Source organism: Rhinopithecus bieti, unplaced genomic scaffold (assembly GCF_001698545.2).
Source record: "Rhinopithecus bieti isolate Rb0 unplaced genomic scaffold, ASM169854v2 scaffold_9899, whole genome shotgun sequence".
Classification (NCBI taxonomy): Eukaryota; Metazoa; Chordata; class Mammalia; order Primates; family Cercopithecidae; genus Rhinopithecus; species Rhinopithecus bieti.
In genome coordinates, this window is record NW_016806979.1 from 5,752,588 (window position 1) to 5,772,031 (window position 19,444).

Sequence of the window (19,444 nt, forward strand, 5' to 3'; positions counted from 1 at the left end):
GGAGTCTCATGTTGCCCGGGCTGGTCTTGAACTTCTGGGCTCAAATGATCCTCCCACCTTGGCCTCCCAAAGTGCTAGAATTACAGGTGTGAGCCACTGCACCCAACTTTTTTTTTTTTCTTTTAGAGTTACCATGTCATACCTAAATCAGTTTCTATCCACAGCCCGAGAGCTCTGCACAGCTGGGTGTGGGGATGTGGACGTGATGATCCGCGGGCTTCCAGGTGCAGCCCAGGGTTCCGCAGAGACATGGAGCCTCTAGGAGACGCGTGTCTGTGTGTGCTAATAAAAAGATGCATTGTGGCCGGGCGCGGTGGCTCAAGCCTGTAATCCCAGCACTTTGGGAGGCCAAGATGGGCGGATCACGAGGTCAGGAGATCGAGACCATCCTGGCTAACACGGTGAAACCCTGTCTCTACTAAAAAAAAAATACAAAAATTAGCCGGGCAAGGTGGTGGGCGCCTGTAGTCCCAGCCACTCGGGAGGCTGAGGCAGGAGAATGGCGTGAACCCGGGAGGCGGAGCTTGCAGTGAGCCCAGATCACGCCACTGCACTCCAGCCTGGGCAACAGAGCGAGACTCCGTCTCAAAAAAAAAAAAAAGATGCATTGCAAGCAGTGGGCTCAGATGACTGTGGGCTGGGGAGTCTGTAACCCTCAGGGCTGACTGCAGACCCCCAGTAGGAGCTGATGGAGCAGTCCTCAGGCAGCCCCAGTAGGAGCTGATGGAGCAGTCCTCAGGCAGAGTTTCTTCCTCCTCCTGCCAAACCCCGATTTACCTCTTAAGGACTTGAGCTGATTCAGTGGGGCCACCCAGACCATCGAGGATCATCTGCTTTACTTGCTTACAGTATCTGGGTTGTAGATGGTAACCATGTCCACAGAGTACCTCCAGGGCACCCCTAGACGGGATGTTGTGGAATAATAATGAATCCCCAGGGGCTGCAGCCTAGCCAGTTGACACAACCCCACACCTCCATCAGCCCCAGTTGGGTCTGTGGTCACCCTTTGGCCACCTCCTTTTTACCTTCCCCAGGACATTCTCTCAGGGGTCAGACGTTGGGGTCAGGGGCGGGCTGGCCGGGGCTTACTGCCAGAGCAGCCCCACAGTGCCCTCTGGTGTCTTATAGCAGTCACTCTGTGCCTTCTGCTGCCACTGAACACTCATGCCACTCCACCCCCACCTGGGCAGTGGGGGACCCCTCATCCCCAACCCCCATCTCAGCGAGCCTGTCAGATGATACACTGCAGCCTGGCCATGACCGAAGCAGACAGTGGTGTCCTTGCGTGCAGCGTGCCATGTGTCTTGACCTGGAGCCTAAGCACATGTGTAGCGGGGGCTCATGTCACTGAGAGAGACCTGGTGTGGCTACAGGGCTAACCTCCTCCTAGAGACAGGGTTTTGCCATGTTGGTCAGGCTGGTCTTGAACTCCTGAGACCTCAGGTGACCCATCCACCTCGGCCTCCCAAAGTGCTGGGATTATAGGCGGGAGCCACCGCGTGTGGCCAGCAGCTTCACTTTAGTGGGCTGTTAGCTTCGGGGCTCTTGGTCCTGGGTCATGCTGCCGGCAGCCTGCCACCAGAGCCTGCACTGGGCTCATTGTTGTCAGAGCACCCCCTGGAGGTGTGTTCCTTCGTGGATCCAGTCAGCCAGCATCACCCAAGCTCCTGCGGTTCACTGTCTGGGTCTTGGGGCTGGAGGGACTACTCTTAGGTTGTCATCAAGTACACGTGCTGATTCGACGTTCAGGGTCTCGTGTGGGATTCAGGGACCTATTCCCCACGGGCCCACTGGACTCGAGCTGGAGACGTTGTGACTTAGGGACCTTGGCCATGCTTCTCCCTCTGTTCATCACCTTCCTTGTCCACCTCGAGGGCATCTGCAGGTTGAACTTGAGGTCAGGAGAACCAGTGTCCTTCCTGCAGCACAGAACAAGCTCAGCCTTTCATGTGCCTCTCCTCTTACATGGGTGCACCATGGCCAGCATAGGGTCTCGGCCTACGTGCTTCTGGGGTGGGGGTCTGATCTCGCCCAGCCACCTCCCTGCCTGTGCAACAGGTGCCCTCATGATGGCCAGGTGCACCTCTCCCTTCCCCTGCACAGGGAGATTCGTCAGAGTCGCTTTATGGCATTTGCTGATTCACCGGGAAAGTCGAGCCTGCTGTGGTGTGTCCTGCCCCCGAGTAGCGTGCTTGGCTTGATGGCATTTCCTTTGTCCATGCTTGTGTCTAGAGCCTCTGCCCTTTCCCAGACCTCGAGTGGGGCTGACGTGGATCTCAGCTGTCTGGGGATTCCTCCTAGGATTTAACCCTAGTGAGGCCAATAGACTCCAGAGGGGAAAAGAAACCTGCACCTTTTGGCCCCGCTGTGAATTCCCGCAAAATCCCAGGTGATGATTTAAAAAAAAAAAAAAAAAAAAAAAAGGCCGGGGGAGCTGGGCATGGTGGCTCACACCTGTGATCCCAGTACTTTGGGAGGCTGAGGTGGGCAGATCGTCTGAGGTCACAGGAGTTCAAGACCGGCCTGGATAACATGGTGAAACCCTGTCTCCACTAAAAATACAAAAATTAGGGCCGGGCACGGTGGCTCTAGCCTGTAATCCTAGCACTTTGGGAGGCCGAGGCGGGTGGATCACCTGAGGTCAGGAGTTCAAGACCAACCTGGCCAACATGGTGAACTCCCATCTCTATTAAAAATACAAAAAATTTAGCCAGGCGTGGTGGCGCGCACCTATAATCCTAGCTACTTGGGAGCCTGAGGCAGGAGAATCACTTGAACCCGGGAGGAGGCAGAGATTGCCGTGAGCTTAGATCGTGCCACTGCACACCAGCCTGGGCAACAGAGTGAGACTCCGTCTAAAAAAAAAAAAAGAAAAAGGAAAGGAGCAGTTGGTGTCCAGGGATGTTCCAGGTGTCAAGACTTCTGTGCGCCGAGGCAGGACCTGTATGGCAGTTTCTAGAAGGAGGTTTGGCAGGGTTTGTCTCTGCCAAGCAGAGATACAGCAGTGTCTTGGCAGCTAAGAATCGATTCCTGAAAACCTCCCAGGGGCCCATGCATCCCCTACACCCTGCCACAGCTGCACACCTGGCCCTGGGTTCTGCACCTGACCCCCGCTTCTAGGATGGAGTTTGGGCGGCAGATGTCTACCGTGTGGAAAAGAGCCAAGCAGGGTGAAGGGCCACTGTGAAGCCCCTACCGACGGAGAAGCAAGGTCTCTGGGCAGGTCCAGGAGGGGCACTGTCAGTGCTGACTGGGTGTGCAGCTGCCCCCGGCCACAGTCGGTGCCCAGACCCTCCCGTGGTGGCAAAGGGGGTGGGCTTTGCTGTATCAGACTCCCCACCTCTCCAGCTGGCTGTGGCCCGGTCTCATTGCCAGGTCTGCTGAATGGCATCTCCCCTGAAGCCAGGGTGACAGGATGAATCCTGCCTGCCTGGGTGGAGCTGGGGTTTTCTTGGGAAAGGACTGCACGTGAGGGTGCCCAGCCCTCAGTCACTGTGGGGCAGGAGCCACTGGCGACTTGGGCCTCAGGCCAGGACCACAGGGGCAGTGGGGGTTAAAGAGACGACAGAGGAGGGCGGGAGAGCCACCCAGGCCGGGCTCAGGTTCCCACAGCCACTCCTTTTGGTTTCCCTGGATGTGTAGTCCCCAGCTTCCCTGGCTGGCTCATTCTGGGTCACCACGTCACCTGTGCACCTGGCCACCACAGAGCCTCTCGGAAACCTGAGCTTCCCTCATCCCAGCGGCGTGTTTCCAGTTACTTGTATGAATGAGAATAAAAGTCACATCTGGGAAGGGAGGTGCAGGCAGGGCAGGGTGGCACCTGTGTGTGTTGGGCGAAAAAACACCTCAGTGGCATCGGAGCAGGACAGGTCTGGATGGCCAGGGTCACCCACATGGCTCTGGCAGAGGCTTCAGGGTGTGTGTGGTTGTGTTTGTGTGTGTGGCGGGGGGGGTTGTGTTTGAGTATAGGGGGTTCGTGGTTGTGTGGGTTGTGGTTGTGTGCGGGTTGTGTTTATGTGGCTGGGGGTTGTGTGTGGTTGTGTGTGCGTTGTGTTTGTGTGGTTGTGTGAGGGGTTTGTGTGTAGAGGGGTGTATGTGGGGGGGTTGTGCATGTGTGGGTTGTGTGTCTGGGTTGTGCTTGGGGGGTTGTGTTTGTGTGCGGCGGGGTTGTGTGTGGGGGAGGTTGTGTGTGTGGCGCTGTGGGGGGGTATTGTGTGTATGGTTGTGTGGTTGGGGGGATTGTGTGTGTGGTTGTGTGTGGGGGGAATTGTGTGGTTGTGGGGGTTGTGTGTAGGGAGACTGTGTGGAGGGGTTGTGTTTGTGTATGTGGGGTTGTGTGTAGGGGATTATGTGGTTGTGGGGGTTGTGTGTAGGGAGATTGTGGAGGGGTTGTGTTTGTGTGTGTGGTGTGTGGGGGAATTGTGTGGTTGTGGGGGTTGTGTGTAGGGAGATCGTGTGTGAAGGGGTTCGTGTTGTGTGTGTGTGTGGTGTGTGTGGGGGAATTGTGGGTTGGGTTGTGTGTAGGAGCATTGGTGGAGGGGTCGTGTTTGTGTGTGTGGTTGTGTGGGGATTATTGGTTGGGGGTTGTGTTAGGGAGATGTGTGTGAGGTTGTGTTTGTGTGTTGGTGGGTTATGTGGTGGGGGATATGTGTTGGGGGGTTGTATTAGGGAGATTGTGAGGGGTTGTGTGTGGTGGGTGTGGGGAATTGTGTGTGGGGTTGGGTAGGAGCTTGTGGAGGGGTTGTGTGTGGGGGGGGGTTGTGTGTGGGGGGATTGTGTGGTTGTGCGGGTTGTGTAGGGAGATTGTGTGTGGAGGGGTTGTGTTTGTGTTTGTGTGTGTGTGTGTGTGGTGTGGGGGGGATGGTGTGGTTCTGGGGGTTGTATGTAGGTGATTGTGTGTGGAGGGGTTGTGTTTGTGTGTGTGGTTGTGTGTGGGGATTGTGTGGTTGTGGGGTTGAGTTTGTGTGTATTTGTATGTGTGGTGGGGGAGGGTTTCCCTGCCATAGGATGGATCATCAGAGGCTGTGTGTGTGTGATTTCTCTGATGGTGAGTGCAGGCTGTTTCTGCCTTCTCTGACCCTGATAGAGATGGGTGTTTGTGTTCAGGTGTGGCCTGGCATGGTGGGCCCTCAATGGGCTTTAGCCTCGCCCTCCACCAGTACACTGGCTGAGCCCTGACCCTTCAGCTTGCGTTTCTGTATCAGCATGACAGGGACAAGGGTGCCTGCCCTAGGGGGACACGTTTGAGGCTGAGAGGGGATGCTGGGCAGACCCCAGCAGATGGGACAGCTTTTTTCCTGGGGCAGTGTTCCGCCTTGGGGAGGGGCAGGATGGGCCTCTGGAGAAGGGTCTGCAGGCCGGGCACAGGGAGTGGCTGGTGCAGGGACTGCCTGCAAGCCCAGACCAGACTCTTCCTGCCCGGAGTAGCCGAACCCAGGAACTGTTCTTATCTTGGGAGCAGGGACTGACACTGGGCTGGGTGCAGCCATGGCTTCCCTTGTGGGTCCAAACACTGCCCCAGGGGACAAGTCCTAGCCAAGGCCACATAGCAGGGTGGGGGAGTGGTGCTCTTCCACTTTCCTGGTGGCCGAAGCCCGGTCCTCTGTCTCACAGGTGAGGCACAGGCAGGCAAAGCCTCCCATGGGCGTACGAGGCAGCTCGGCAGGGGCGAGGGGGCTGGAGATTCAGCCGCAGTCTCTCCTGCGTTCATGGTGTCACAGAGGAGGAGATGGGGCTTGGGTGCCAGTGGGGTGCTGCAGCCGGGGGACAAGACCTGAGGGCTCCCTCCATGTTGTCCCTCCTTGTTGACTGTTTGAACGCCCCTCATGTGTCAGTCTAACTGTGAGGAGCTCGTGCCAAAGCCCAGGCATTAATTTAGGAAGGGCCACCTCTGTTGACAGAGGGTCTGGGGTCAGCCTGGAATGCAGTGGCCTCAGATGTGATGCTGCCCTGCACTGAGCCTGGCTGGGACCAGCACAGTCCATCCATCTGCCTGCCTGTCCCTGACTGTCCGTCCTCCCAGGCAGGGCTGGAGCTTTGTGCAGCTGGGCTGCAGGGGCACAGCCAAAGTCAGGCTGCTGTGACCCATGATAGGTTTGTTGGGGTCCAGTACTTCTGATCTGTGAGCCCACAGGACACAAGCCTACCTCATTCACAACTGCAGCAAATGGAGACTCACATGGAGTCAGTGTCCTTTGTGGGGGGATGCTGACAGGGGGTTGCCAAGGAGGGACGCCAGAGTTGCAGGTGGCTGCCCAAGTCCCTCTTGTCACATTTTACGTCATAGGATGTCCCAGGCCAGGTCTGTCCGTTTGGTGGTGGGGAAAGTGAGTCGTGATCCAGACAAGCCACTTTCCAGGGGTCACACGATTGGGGTGGGGGCCCTGCATCTGGGCAGGTGCTGAGCACTGTCCTCAGACAGCAGTGCTGTTGATGCTGAAAACGGCCCCTGGCCCCATGCCCACCCGCATAGGTGCCTGAGTCCCCTGTCTACGCAGTGTGTTGCTGAGGATGGGCCACCCATCCCGTCACTGGCAGAAGAGCAGGGATGTGTTTTAGGGAAAGGGGCCAGCACATTCCTGTTGTGAGGGTTGCATTGTGGGGACTCGTGCAGGAGATGCAGGCTGGGGGCCCGTCCTGCTGAGGACCTCCTGGTGACACCCCCTCCCCCTCCATGCAGCACATCTCCATCCCCCAGCCCGACTGCCCCACGGAGGCGCGGACGTTCTCCTTCTACCTCTCCAACATCGGCCGCGACAACCCCCAGGGCAGCTTTGACTGCATCCAGCAGTATGTCTCCAGGTGAGGCGGCGCCCCAACCCAGAGCACCCCACTGACTCTCCAGGTGCCACCTCTGGCCCAGGGTTAAGATGTGCCCCATTGAAACCGTGTTGCCTGAGACGGTGCTGATGGAGCCTGTTTTCCAGGCCAGGTGGTGGACTGGGGGCTTGGGTCCTGAACAGATCCTCCCTGCATTGTCCCAGCTGCTGACCCCAGCTGGCCTTGTCTTGCAGTCATGGGGACGTCCACCTGGACTGCCTGGGCAGCATACAGGACAAGATCACAGTGTGCGCCACCGACGACTCCTACCAGAAGGCACGGCAGAGCATGGCCCAGGCAGAGGAGGAGACACGGAGCCGCAGTGCCATTGTCATCAAGGCTGGAGGCCGCTACCTGGGTGAGCAGCGAGTTTGGGTGCTGCCACAGGGTGGCCAGGGAGCTGCCAGTGTCGGGAGGCATTTGGGACCCGTCCAGGTTGGGCACTGGCTGTGCCCTGCACAGAAATGATGGGCCAACCGAGGAGTCCCTGAGCAGGACGTGCCTGGACCAGAGTCTGGGTTGGGAAGAGAAGTCTGGCCACATGGGCCTGGGGGCCACGTGAGGGGTGGGGGGTTGGGCTGCAGCAGCTGCTGCCTTGTGAAGCCGGAGGTGGACAAAGCGGCCTGAGAACTCCAGGAGCTGTGAGTTGGTGGTACCTGCTTTCAGGCTGCAGCCTTGGGTACCTTCACCTGTCAGGGAAGCCAACAGGCCCCCCGAAGACGGGCATGCAGCCTAGGGCAAGGCCCATGTCTGTCTCTGGAGGCTGCCCCCACCCTCACCTGACCAGCCAGCTCCTCCCCAAGGCCACCACAGTTGGCAACAGGCAGGAAATGAGCCTCACAGGCCCTGTTGCCAGCGACCCAGCACTGCGGGAAAACTGTAGCCACTCAGCATCGACTTGGAAACAGTTTCAGCAGTTGAGAAGCCAACAGGCCTTGACAGTGGGAAGGAAAGTGCTGTTTGTTTACAGAGCTGCAGCACCCCGCCTCTTAGTCCAGGCAGAGCGCCAGAAGTCATGGGAACTCATTATGGCAGGAGTAGGGTGTCGGGCTTCAGAGAGGAGGGAGATGGCTCAGAGCAGACGACAGCCTTGATGGCTTTTTGAATTTTCTCTTTAAGAAAAGTGGGGGGCATTTCAATTCCTCTCTTTCCTCCTTCTGAAGAAAGCACGTGATTTCCCTTTGCTGAGCAGAGGGGTGCCCTCTGAATGAAACCCCAGATGTGGGTGCAGGGGTTGGATCTCCTGGTCAACACTGAGCCCAGGTGGACGTGTTGTATGGCTAGGGAGCCCGGGCTGTAAGCCCCAAGCACAGGGCTGCTGTGGGCAGAACAGTTGAAGAGACAGCTGTACACGTGTTTTGTTTTTTGTTTTTTGTTTTTTTTTTTGAGGCAGAGTCTTGCTCTGCCGCCCAGGCTGGAGTGCAGTGGCCAGATCTCAGCTCACTGCAAGCTCCGCCTCCCGGGTTCACGCCATTCTGCTGCCTCAGCCTCCCGAGTAGCTGGGACTACAGGCGCCCGCCACCTCGCCCGGCTAGTTTTTTGTATTTTTAGTAGAGATGGGGTTTCACCATGTTAGCCAGGATGGTCTCTGTCTCCTGACCTCGTGATCCACCGTCTCGGCCTCCCAAAGTGCTGGGATTACAGGCTTGAGCCACCGCTCCCGGCCTGTTTTTTGTTTTTTTAAAGATGGGACCTTTCTCTGTCACTCAGGCTGGAGTGCTGTGGCACAATCATAGCTCACTGCAGCCTCAAACTCCTGGGTTCAAGTGATCCTACCTCAGCCTCCAGAGTAGCTGGGACCACAGGTGTGTGCCACCACACATGGCTAACTTTTAGATATTTTGTAGAGACAGAGCCTCACTATGTTACTCAGGTTGGTCTCTGACTCTTGGGCTCAAATGATCCTTTCGCCTGGGCCTCCCACTGTGCTGGGATTATAGGCATGAGTCAGTGCACATGGCTTCATACACATATTAATAAATCTGTGGGTCCTTCAGCCAAACACTTGATCAGAAATGTATCTTAGCACACCACTTTGGGTACAGTGAGGGTTTTTTTTTTTTTGAGACGGAGTCTCGCTTTGTCACCCAGGCTGGAGTACAGTGGCGTGATCTTGGCTCACTGTAAGCTCCGCCTCCCAGGTTCATGCCGTTCTCCTGCCTCAGCCTCCTGAGAAGCTGGGACTATAGGCGCCCGCCACTACACCCGGCTAATTTTTTGTTATTTTTTAGTGGAGACAGAGTTTCACCGTGTTAGCCAGGATGGTCTTGATCTTCTGACCTCATGATCTGCCTACCTCGGCCTCCCAGAGTGCTGGGATTACAGGCCTGAACCACCGCGCCCGGCCTTTTTTTTTTTTTTTTGGGATGGAGTCTCGCTCTTTCGCCTTGTCTGGAGTGCAGTGGCACTATCTCGGCTCGCTGCAAGCTTTGCCTCCCAGGTTCACACCATTCTCCTGCCTCAGCCTCCCGAGTAGCTGGGACTACAGGCACCCGCCACCACGCCAGACTAATTTTTTGTAGTTTTAGTAGAGACAGGGTTTCGCCATGTTGGCCAGGATGGTCTGAATCTCCTGACCTCATGATCCACCCACCTCGGCCTCCCAAAGTACTGGGATTACATGCGTGAGCCACTGCGCCCGGCCCCTGCCCCCCACTTTTCTTTTTTTGAGACAGTGTCTCGCTCTGTTGCCGAGGCTGGAGTGCAGTGGCGCAATCTCGGCTCACTGCAACCTCCGCCTCCCGGGTTCATGCCATACTCCTGCCTCAGCCTCCCAAGTAGCTGAGAGTACAGGTGCCCACCACCACATCTGGCTTTTTTTTTTTTTTTTTGTATTTTTAGTAGAGATGGGGTTTTACCGTGTTATCCAGGACGGTCTCGATCTCCTGACCTCGTGATCCACCCGCCTTGGCCTCCCAAAGTGCTGGGATTACAGGCGTGAGCCACCGTGCCCGGTCCAGTGAGGGTTTTTGAAACAGCTTATGTTCTGGTAGGGGACACTGTCTGTTAAGATGTGGATGTGGCCGGACGCAGTGGCTCACACCTGTAATCCCAGCACTTTGAGAGGCTGAGGTGGAGAGATCACGAGGTCAGTAGTTCAAGACCAGCCTGGTCAATATGGTGAACCCCCCTCTCTACTAAAAATACAAAAATTAGCCGGGTATGGTGGCATGCGCCTGTAGTCCCAGCTACTCGGGAGGTTGAGGCAGGAGAATCTCCTGAACCTGGAAGGCGGAGGTTGCAGTGAGTTGAGATTGCACCACTGCACTCCAGCCTGGGCAACAGAGCGAGACTGTCTCCAAAAAAAAAAAAAAATTCTTGTGAATGTGCGTGTCCCTCTGTCTCACAGTGCCCCCCATAGGCTGCTCCTCCTCCCTGTCGAACAGCCTGGCCCTATACCGGTGAGTGCAGCCCTGCTGTCAGGACCCCACTGAACAGACGCTGGAGGTGTGAGTGCTGGCTCTGGGTATTCTGAAAGCACAGCTTTCTGGGTTAATTTGACAGATCAGATTTTGAGAGAGAAGATCAGAGTGATGTTGTTATGAAGCACTTTTGGGGGAAGGATTTGAGGCACTGTTGAGCTTGCTCGGCCGACCCTGTTCCCAAGGATGCCAGGGCATCATTGTTCAGGACAATGCAGGGAGCAGCGTGCTAGACCCTGCCCACATCTCTGCATCGGGAATAGAGGGGAGCCTGCTCTCCCCAGGGCTCTGGGCACAGCCACGCCTGCCAGAGGAGAGCTTGACCAGGCCTAAGGCTGGGGTGCCACTTGGCACCTGGGTCTTCACAGCAGCTGCTGAAAGTGGCTCTGACATCTTTCTTTCTTTCCTTTTTTTCCTTCCTTTCCTTCCTTCCTTTCCTTCCTTTTTTCTTTCTTTCTTTTCTTTCTTTCTTTCTTTCGACAGAGTCTTGCTCTGTTGCCCAAACTGGAGTGCAGTGGCCGGATCTCAGCTCACTGCAAGCTCCGCCTTTCGGGTTCATGCCATTCTCCTGCCTCAGCCTCCCGAGTAGCTGGGACTACAGGCGCCCGCCACTTCGCCCAGCTAGTTTTTTGTATTTTTTAGTAGAGACGGGGTTTCACCGAGTTAGCCGGGATGGTCTCGATCTCCTGACCTTGTGATCCGCCCATCTCGGCCTCCCAAAGTACTGGGATTACAGGCTTGAGCCACTGCGCCCAGCCTGACATCTTTATTGACTTTAGAAAAACAAAAATGGGCCGGGCGCAGTGGCTCAAGCCTGTAATCCCAGCACTTTGGGAGGCCGAGATGGGCGGATCACGAGGTCAGGAGATCGAGACCACCCTGGCTAATATGGTGAAACCCTGTCTCTACTAAAAAATACAAAAAACTAGCCGGGCGACGAGGCGGGCGCCTGTAGTCCCAGCTACGCGGGAGGCTGAGACAGGAGAATGGCTTGAACCCGGGAGGCGGAGCTTGCAGTGAGCTGAGAGCCGGCCACTGCACTCCAGCCTGGGCGGAAAAGAAAAACCCCGTCTCAAAAAAAAAAAAAAAGAAAAAAGAAAACAAAATGGCAGCCGCATGGGGCCAGCATAGGACTCTGAAGAGCAGGCTTGGGAGTGACTGCCTCTTGCAGTTCAGGGACCCCCCGTTTAACATCAGAAGGGTTTATAAACAGTCCCCACCTCAGGCTGGGCAGGGTGGCTCTGGCCTATAATCCCAGCACTTTGGGAAGCTGAGGTGGGAGGGTCCTTTGGGCCCGTGAGTTTGAGACCAGCCTGGGCAGCATAGTGAGACCCCACGTCTACAAATAATAAAAAAAAATTAACCAGGCATGGTGGTGCGCACCTGTCGTCCCAGCTACTCCAGAGGCTGAGGTGGGAGGATCACTTGAGCCCAGGAATTTGGAGCTACAGTGAGCCATAATTGTGCTACTACACTCCAGCCTGAGTGACAGAGCGCGATCCTGTCTCAAGAAACAATCCTCCCCACCTCTCCCCGATCTTCCCACACAAACACATTGCCCACCAGAGTTATCAGGTGATTTTGCTGTCCAGGATTTAGGTCGCCTGTGATAAAGTCAGTTAAGGCTCTGACACAGTTCTGCTGCCTGCACCTCCCACTTCTAAGGCTGTGTGCCCTGAAGGTGCCAGCCATGGGCAGCAGGTGGCGCTCTTGGCCGCCCAGGGTCCCCAGGGAGCAAGCTGGCCTTTGCTGTGGTTGGTGTGGTGCCTGCCGCCAGCACTCTCTATAGTCTCAAACCTTTGGGCACCCGCTCAGCAGCACTGGCTTAGGACACGGCAGCGCCCTCTCTGTTCCCTAACACTTGGATTCTTGTTGCAGGCAAGAAGGTTCAGTTTCGGAAACCAGCCCCAGGTGCGACAGACGCGGTGCCCTCCCGCAAGCGGGCAACCCCCATCAATTTGGCGAGTGCCATCAGGAAGAGCGGTGCCAGTGGCGTGAGTGGGGGCAGCGGGGTGTCCCAGAGGCCCTTCCGTGACCGAGTGCTGCACCTCCTTGCGCTAAGGCCCTACCGCAAGGCCGAGCTGCTGTTGCGGCTGCAGAAGGACGGCCTGACACAGGCGGACAAGGACGCGCTAGATGGCCTCCTCCAGCAGGTGCGTGCCGCCCTGATGTCATGTCTTTACCAGTGGTCTCCGCAGATGGTCTTGTGCGGGTGGAATGGGCCAGAGCATGGAGACTGGGATTGGGGGCTGGCAGGGAAGAGCCCTTCCTGGGTTCAGAACCTGCCTGAGAGCTGGGACCTCTTTGATTAGAACAAGCTTAGGGGGCCATGGGTGCATCTCTGGCCCTGACTGTTTAGGGTTGAGAGGTGGGCTCAGCATGGAGCCCAGGCCCTCCTTCACTGTCTGCTGACACGTGGGCCCTGGGGCCTGGCACAGTGGAACCAGGCTTCGGCTGCAGGCGATTCGTGGACTCAAGGCCTGGGGAAGGAATCTACACTTGCCTGGCAGAGCCTGGCGGGCCTCAGTGTGAATCAGCTGCCTGCTGCCCTCCACCTGCACCTCCAGGCGAGGGGCTTCACGTCTTGGACCATAAGGCTTCCGTCTGTGACCTGCAGTGCCCCTCCCTGGGGTTGGAGGCTAGGCCATCTGGAATGTGGTGCTGGCAAGTGGAGCCTGCTGTTGAGAAACACCCTGGGCATTGGAGCAGGTGTGATGGCCCTGACTACCTTCCACCCCTGTCACCCATGGAGGTTCCTGAGGCTCCGTCCTGGCTTCCTGGGGTCCCTGGGAAGGGGAGTGACTCACACTGGCTTCAGAACATCAGCCAGGCTGTGCAGACACAGCCCTGAGGTGAGCTGAGGATGGGTCTCCTTGGATCGCAGCTGTGGTCGAGGAGGAGGCACCGCTGAGCCTCTTGCACCTCTTGGGATGATGGAAGTGGGATGTTTGGGGTCACATCCAGCACCTCAGGAACACAGGTGATGCCTGCAGCAGAAAGCATACACTGTGGCATGCTGGGATAGCAGCTGTATAAAGGGCGTTCTTCCATGTTTGTGGAGCTCCTCATAGGCGTCCCGCTCGGGTGCACGCCTGGTGGGACTGTGCTGCACATTCCTTGGGAGGATGTCAGCCTAGCCCTCGTCCACCTACACCCTGCTCCTGAGGCAGGGCTGGCATGGTGCCAGCAGGAGTTGCTGAAGGGAGCTTGATGGAGTTACCAGATGTGGAACCTTCATTGACCTGGCCAGGAGGTGCCTGTGCTGGTGCCTGGCTTCTCCAGGTAACTTTGGTTCAGCACCTCCTGGGAGCAGGCCTGGCCAGCGTCTGCAGGCAGAGTGTCCCTTCCCGTGCCACTGTGACTTCCCGTGGACAGCTTGTCTTCTTCTTGCTTCTATATTCATTATGCAGCTGCTTCCCCCCAAGCAGCTATGGGGGTCAGCAGAACACTGTTGCCTTGCAGAAGCGGAGGGGGATGTGCCTCACCCACACTGGTCATTTCCAGCCCCTCACAGGCCTGCAGACACGCTGAGGAACAGCAGCGACAAAATTGCACCCCTCAAAGGTGCTTGGCCCCCCCTCTGGAAAAATCTAGAGCAGAGATGGAAGGTGACCACCTCTAGGACTGGCTGGGCCCCAGGGTTGAGTAATGTTTAGCAAAGCCCATTGAGAGCCATAAAAATATTCAGCCTTTGACCTACTAATCTGGCTTCTGGGAATCCCGTCAAAGGAAACTGTTGCCAACCTGAAAAAAACTGCACACAGTAATGTCTGTTTATGCTACAGAGAAACTGGCAGCAGTTTGAGGGTGGAATATTACTCAGCTGTTAAAAATGCTCCCCATGGAATACGCTGTGACGCAGAGCCATGTCAGATGCAACAGAAAACAGTGGCTACTGTGCCTGCAGCAAGATGGAGACCAGAGCGCCCTGCAGGGCAGCATGCAGCGCCCACTCAGGGCAGTGACCTGGAGCTTCCTCAGGTTCCTTTAAGGCAGATATTCTGAATCCATCTTTGTTAGCAGTCTGGGAGACGAACTCAGCTTTTGTCAACCAGCAACAGCAAGGCATGCTGGTTGTAGGGAAGGTGGGGTCAGACCTGGCCCCCGAGGTACCCCTCACCCAGCATCCCCAGCTGTGGCTGACTCTGCCCTGGGAGTTGTGATCAGAAACAGGGTGGAGCCCAGTACTGTGGCTCACGCCTATTTCCAGCACTTTGGGAGGCTGAGGTGGGAGGGTCCTTGAGGCCAGGAGCTCAAGACTAGCCTAGGCAAAATACTGAGACCCTATCTCTACAAAAAAATAAAATTTGTTGGGTATGATAGTGCATGCTTATAGCCCACCTGCTTGGGAGACTTAAGGCAAGAGGATTGCTTGAGCCCAGGAGGTTGCAGCTACAGTGAGCCTTGATCACACCACTGCACTCCAGCCTAGAAGAAATAGGAGCCGGGTGTGGTGGCTGGAATCCCAGCACATTGGGAGGCTGAGGTCAGAGGATCGCTTGAGCCCAGGGGTTCAAAACAAGCTTGGACAACATAGCGAGATCCCATCTCTAACAACAACAACAACAAAAAAATTAGCTGGAGTATAGTGGTGCACACCTGTGGCCCCACCTACATGAGAGGCTGAGGTGGGAGGATCGCTTGAGCACAGGAGGTCTAGGCTGTAGTGAGCCAAGATCTTATATCAAAAAAAGGAAAAAGAGAAAGGGCTAGGGGGGCCAGGGGACAAGTGATGGGGTCTCAGGACTGCAAGTGATAGCCCTCCCCTTTTTGGAGCCAGCCTGGCCCAGCACCTGTAAGACAGTTGAGTCTGGACCTGGCTTCATGAACCTCATTGTCCCTTCTGCACCCTGAGAATTGTGTGCGGGGGAACTAGGGGTGGGAGGCAGCACGGATCGGTAGTGGGCCATCCTCTTTCCTCTCCTCTGTCTCCGTCTGTCTCTCACTGTCTCTGCACACCCTCCCAACCTCGCCATAAGATCTTTTTTCTCTAGTCCCCCGCCTCTCGTAGGCTTCCCACAAAGTGATGGCTGGCTCTGTCTTGCAGGTGGCCAACATGAGTGCTAAGGATGGCACGTGTACGCTGCAGGACTGCATGTACAAGGACGTGCAGAAGGACTGGCCTGGCTACTCGGAGGGAGACCAGCAGCTGCTGAAGCGGGTGCTCGTCCGGTAATGCCGCCTCCTGTGCCCCAGCATGTCCCCCCCACCATGAAGGCAGCCAGAGCTTACCCAGAGGATGTTGGGGTGGTCTTGTGTGGTCCTGAAGGCTGCAGGGCTTGGGAGCAGGATGGAAGGGTCCAAACAGGCCTCTCTGGCCATCCTCCCTACTGCCCACGTGGTGCCCCAGGGCCTCCCATGGTGGGGGAAGGCCACGCCCACAGAGGGGGATGGAGGTGTGAGTCACTGGCCCCAACCTCAGAATCTTCAGACAAAGGCTTCAGTCTGCCGGGACCCTCCTCAGCTGTCCCCAACTTCCCCTCATGCTTCCCTCCACAACCTGGGCATCCCCACAGGGCCTCGGAAGTTCACTGGCTTTTTGAAAAGAGCCTCTCAAGAACCTGAAGTAGAGAGAAATAAGGCCAAACACTCCCGGCAGGTGTCATTAAGCGGAGTTAATTAAATGCATCCCCTCAGGCTAATTGGGACCCAGGGTCAGGAGTGGCAACAGCTCAGGGGAACAGTGGTTATGGAGGCAGGCGGCTAATGATTTCCTTCTCCACGGCTGCCAGTTAGGGAGCTTGGCTACGGAGCTTGGGCTGTGAAGCAGGCCAATCTGCTAATTAGTCCGTAAGTGATTTCTCAGGGACTCGGAGGTATTTATGAGTTTGTAGTTGTTTTTTGGAAGTTCAGCTGTTTAAAGCAGTAATTGCCTCTGGAAAGCAGAGTGAAGTTGGAGGTCCACTCTGCTCCCCTGAGAGGGTAGTGCCTGCCTGTCCACCCTGGGTGTGCAGGTTGGGGGCCTGCGGGGCACTGCCCTGGCTGGCGGCAGGCTGGCGGAGGGCACAGTCTTGGCAGAAGACCCCCCCCATCCTCACACCCTGTGTCCTCTCCCTTGGCCCCCTGGGTTCCTCAGACCCTTAGGGCAGTGGAAGGAGAACTGCCCAGAGCTAGTGGAGTGAAGTGGAGAAGCCTGGGCTGCTTCCCCGGGATGCAGGCTCCAGAGCTGCCTCCAGCTCCCGTGATTCGAGGCTCATGTTCCATGTGCTGAGTGAGCTGCTGGGCTCGTGCCAGCCCCTTGACACTCCGTTTTTACTCTGGGCTGGCATGGGGATCAGCACTGCCTTCACAAGCTTCCACTAGCGTGCAGGGGGTAGGGTTAATGTCCCTGGGCCATAACCACATAGAAGGTGACCCGCAGTGTCCCTCTGCACAACTGTTTCTTATTTTTTTTTTTCCTATTTAGCACCCCCCGCAAGAAAGCCCCATTTATAGCAGTTTTTGACACCACGGCCTCAAAGCAGGGCCTTGGGGTATTTGTTACCAGCCGGGCTAGCCCAGGGCAGGCCGTTAGCCCAGTGCAGGCCATTAGCCCAGTGCAGGCCATGAGACAGATGGGATGTGGGGGCCTAAGTCACTGCAGGAGTGTCCTCAGCTGAGCCGGCACCACATGTGGCTCTGGGGGTGGTTTCTTCACTCATGTTCTCTTTGTTCATCACGTCCAACCCCGAGCTGTCCCTGGTATCCACATCTCCTCTCATCACTGTCCATGGGTCAGGGGTCCTACAGGTCCCCCCAAGAGTTCCTGGTTCCTCTGCCCAAGCCACACACTGCCTGGTGCCCTCACCTCCAACCTGAGCCACTCCCCTCTTATGTGAGCCCCATGCCAGAGTCTACACTCCTGCTTGTGCTCCTCCCTGGTGCCAAGGGGGCACAACTCCTGGAGCACCTCTCTGAGGACAGGGCTCTGGGAGGACTGCTGACCACATCTTCATGCCCAGACAGTGGTCCTGCTGAGCTGGCGGTTGATCACGTCTAGACTTGTAGAGTCCAAGGTGCTTTCCCTTCACGTTGAAGGTCAGAGGCTTCCCACCCCAAACCTGTGCTGGTCCACACAGCCAGGGGCTGGCCAGGCACCTACTCTGGGATGGTGGGCACCACCGCCCCTGCAGGCTGAAAACTTGCCTTATCCATCCATCCATCCTTCTATTCTGTGTGTGGTAGTGGAAAGACCTATCCTTCTGCACGCCACCTCAAACTGCCTTTGGCAGGCTGCTAGAGTCTATCCTCCTCTTCCTGGTTTTTATCTCTTGTTCTTTTTTATTCTCCTTTTTTTTTTTCTTTTTTTGAAACGGAGTCTTGCTCTGTAGCCCAGGCTGGAGTGCAGTGGTGTGATCTCGGCTCACCTCACTGCAGGCTCCGCCTCCCGGGTTCACGCCATTCTCATGCCTCAGCCTCCCGAGTAGCTGGGACTACAGGCACCCGCCACCACGCCCAGCTAATTTTTTGTATTTTTAGTAGAGATGGGGTTTCACCGTGTTAGCCAGGATGGTCTCAATATCCTGACCTTGTGATCCGCCTGCCTTGGCCTCCCAAAAAGTGCTGGGATTACAGGCGAGAGCCACCGCACCCGGCTTTATTCTCCTTTTGGGAGACTTCTTTGACATTTCTCATCCCGTCTCTTAATTTACTAGTATTTCTAGTTTCTTTATTTTTCTTGAGACAGAGTGTTGCTCTGTTGCCTAGGCATAGAGACGAGGTTTCACCATGTCCAGGCTGGTCTTGAACTTCTGACCTCAAGTGATCCGCCTGCCTCAGCCTCCCAAAGCACTGGGATTACATGCATGAGCCACCATGCAAGGCCTATTATTTCTAGTTTATGAGGGTCTTCCCCACTGTGTTTTCATAGCATCGTGTTCTTTTTTTTTTTTTCTTACTGAGACAGAGTCTTGCTCTGTTGCCCAGGCTGGAGTGAGTGCAATGGCATGATCTCGGCTCATTGCAACCTCTGCCTTCTGGGTTCAAACAACTCTGTGCCTCAGCCTCCTGAGTAGCTGGGATTACAGGTGCCCGCCGCCATGCCTGGCTAATTTTTGTATTTTTAGTAGAGATGGGGTTTCACCATCTTGGCCAGGCTGGTCTTGAACTCCTGACCTCATGATCCACCCGCGTCGGCCTCCCAAAGTGCTGGGATTACAGGTGTGATCCACCGTGCCTGGCCTAACTCATCATGTTCTTTTTTTTTTTTTTTTTTGAGACAGAGTCTCGCTCTGTTGCCCAGGCTGGAGTGCAGTGGCCAGATCTCAGCTCACTGCAAGCTCCGCCTCCCGGGTTCATGCCATTCTCCTGCCTCAGCCTCCCAAGTAGCTGGGACTACAGGCGCCCGCCACCTCGCCCGGCTAGTTTTTTTGTATTTTTTAGTAGAGACGGGGTTTCACCAGGTTAGCCAGGATGGTCTCGATCTCCTTACCTCGTGATCCGCCCGTCTCGGCCTCCCAAAGTGCTGGGATTACAGGCTTGAGCCACCGCGCCCGGCCTATCATGTTCTTATTTCATGGAAAGGATGTCTCTCTCTCTCTCTCTCTCTCTCTCTCTCTCCTTTCTTTCTTCCTTTCTTCTTTCTTTCTTTCTTTCTTTTTAGAAGAAGTCTCACCCTATCGCAACCTGGAGTGCAATGGCCCAATCTTGGCTCACTGCAACCTCTGCCTCCCTGGTTCAAGCAATTCTCCTGCCTCAGCCTCCTGAGTAGCTGGGATTACAAGCACGTGCCACCATGCCGGGCTAATTTTTTGTATTTTTAGTAGAGGTGGGGTTTCACCATGTCGTCCAGGCTGGTCTCGAACTCCTGACCTCAAGGGCCTCAGCCTTCCAAAGTACTGAGTTTACAGGTGTGAGCCAGTGTGCCCAGCCAGGATGTCTTTTTTGTTTGTTGGTTTTTTGAGACGGAGTCTCACTCTGTTGCCCAGGCTCGAGTGCAGTGGCGCAGTCTTTGCTCACTGCAACATCCACCTCCCAGGTTCAAGTGATTTGCCTGCCTCAGCTTCCCGAGTAGCTGGGATTACAGGCGCCTGCCACCACTAATTTTGTATTTCTAAGTAGAGACAGGGTCTCACCATGCTGGCCAGGCTGGTCTGGAACTCCCAACCTCAGGTGATCTGCCCATCTTAGCCTCCCAAAGTGCTGGGATTACAGGCATGAGCCACTGCACCCAGCCCAGGGTGTCATTTGTAACCTACTCTTAAGGATTTTTTTTTTTTTTTTTA

At 56.0% G+C, this 19,444-nt stretch overlaps 1 protein-coding gene across 1 annotated transcript in view; it reads left to right on the forward strand.

The window, feature by feature from the left end:
- The window catches only part of ELL (elongation factor for RNA polymerase II), a 96,797-nt gene that overhangs the window by 64,924 nt on the left and 12,429 nt on the right, over window positions 1-19,444 (forward strand). The window contains 4 exon segments of the mRNA XM_017879436.1: window positions 6,680-6,801; window positions 7,014-7,177; window positions 12,120-12,394; window positions 15,289-15,413. Of these exon segments, the coding sequence (XP_017734925.1) occupies window positions 6,680-6,801; window positions 7,014-7,177; window positions 12,120-12,394; window positions 15,289-15,413 (686 nt within the window).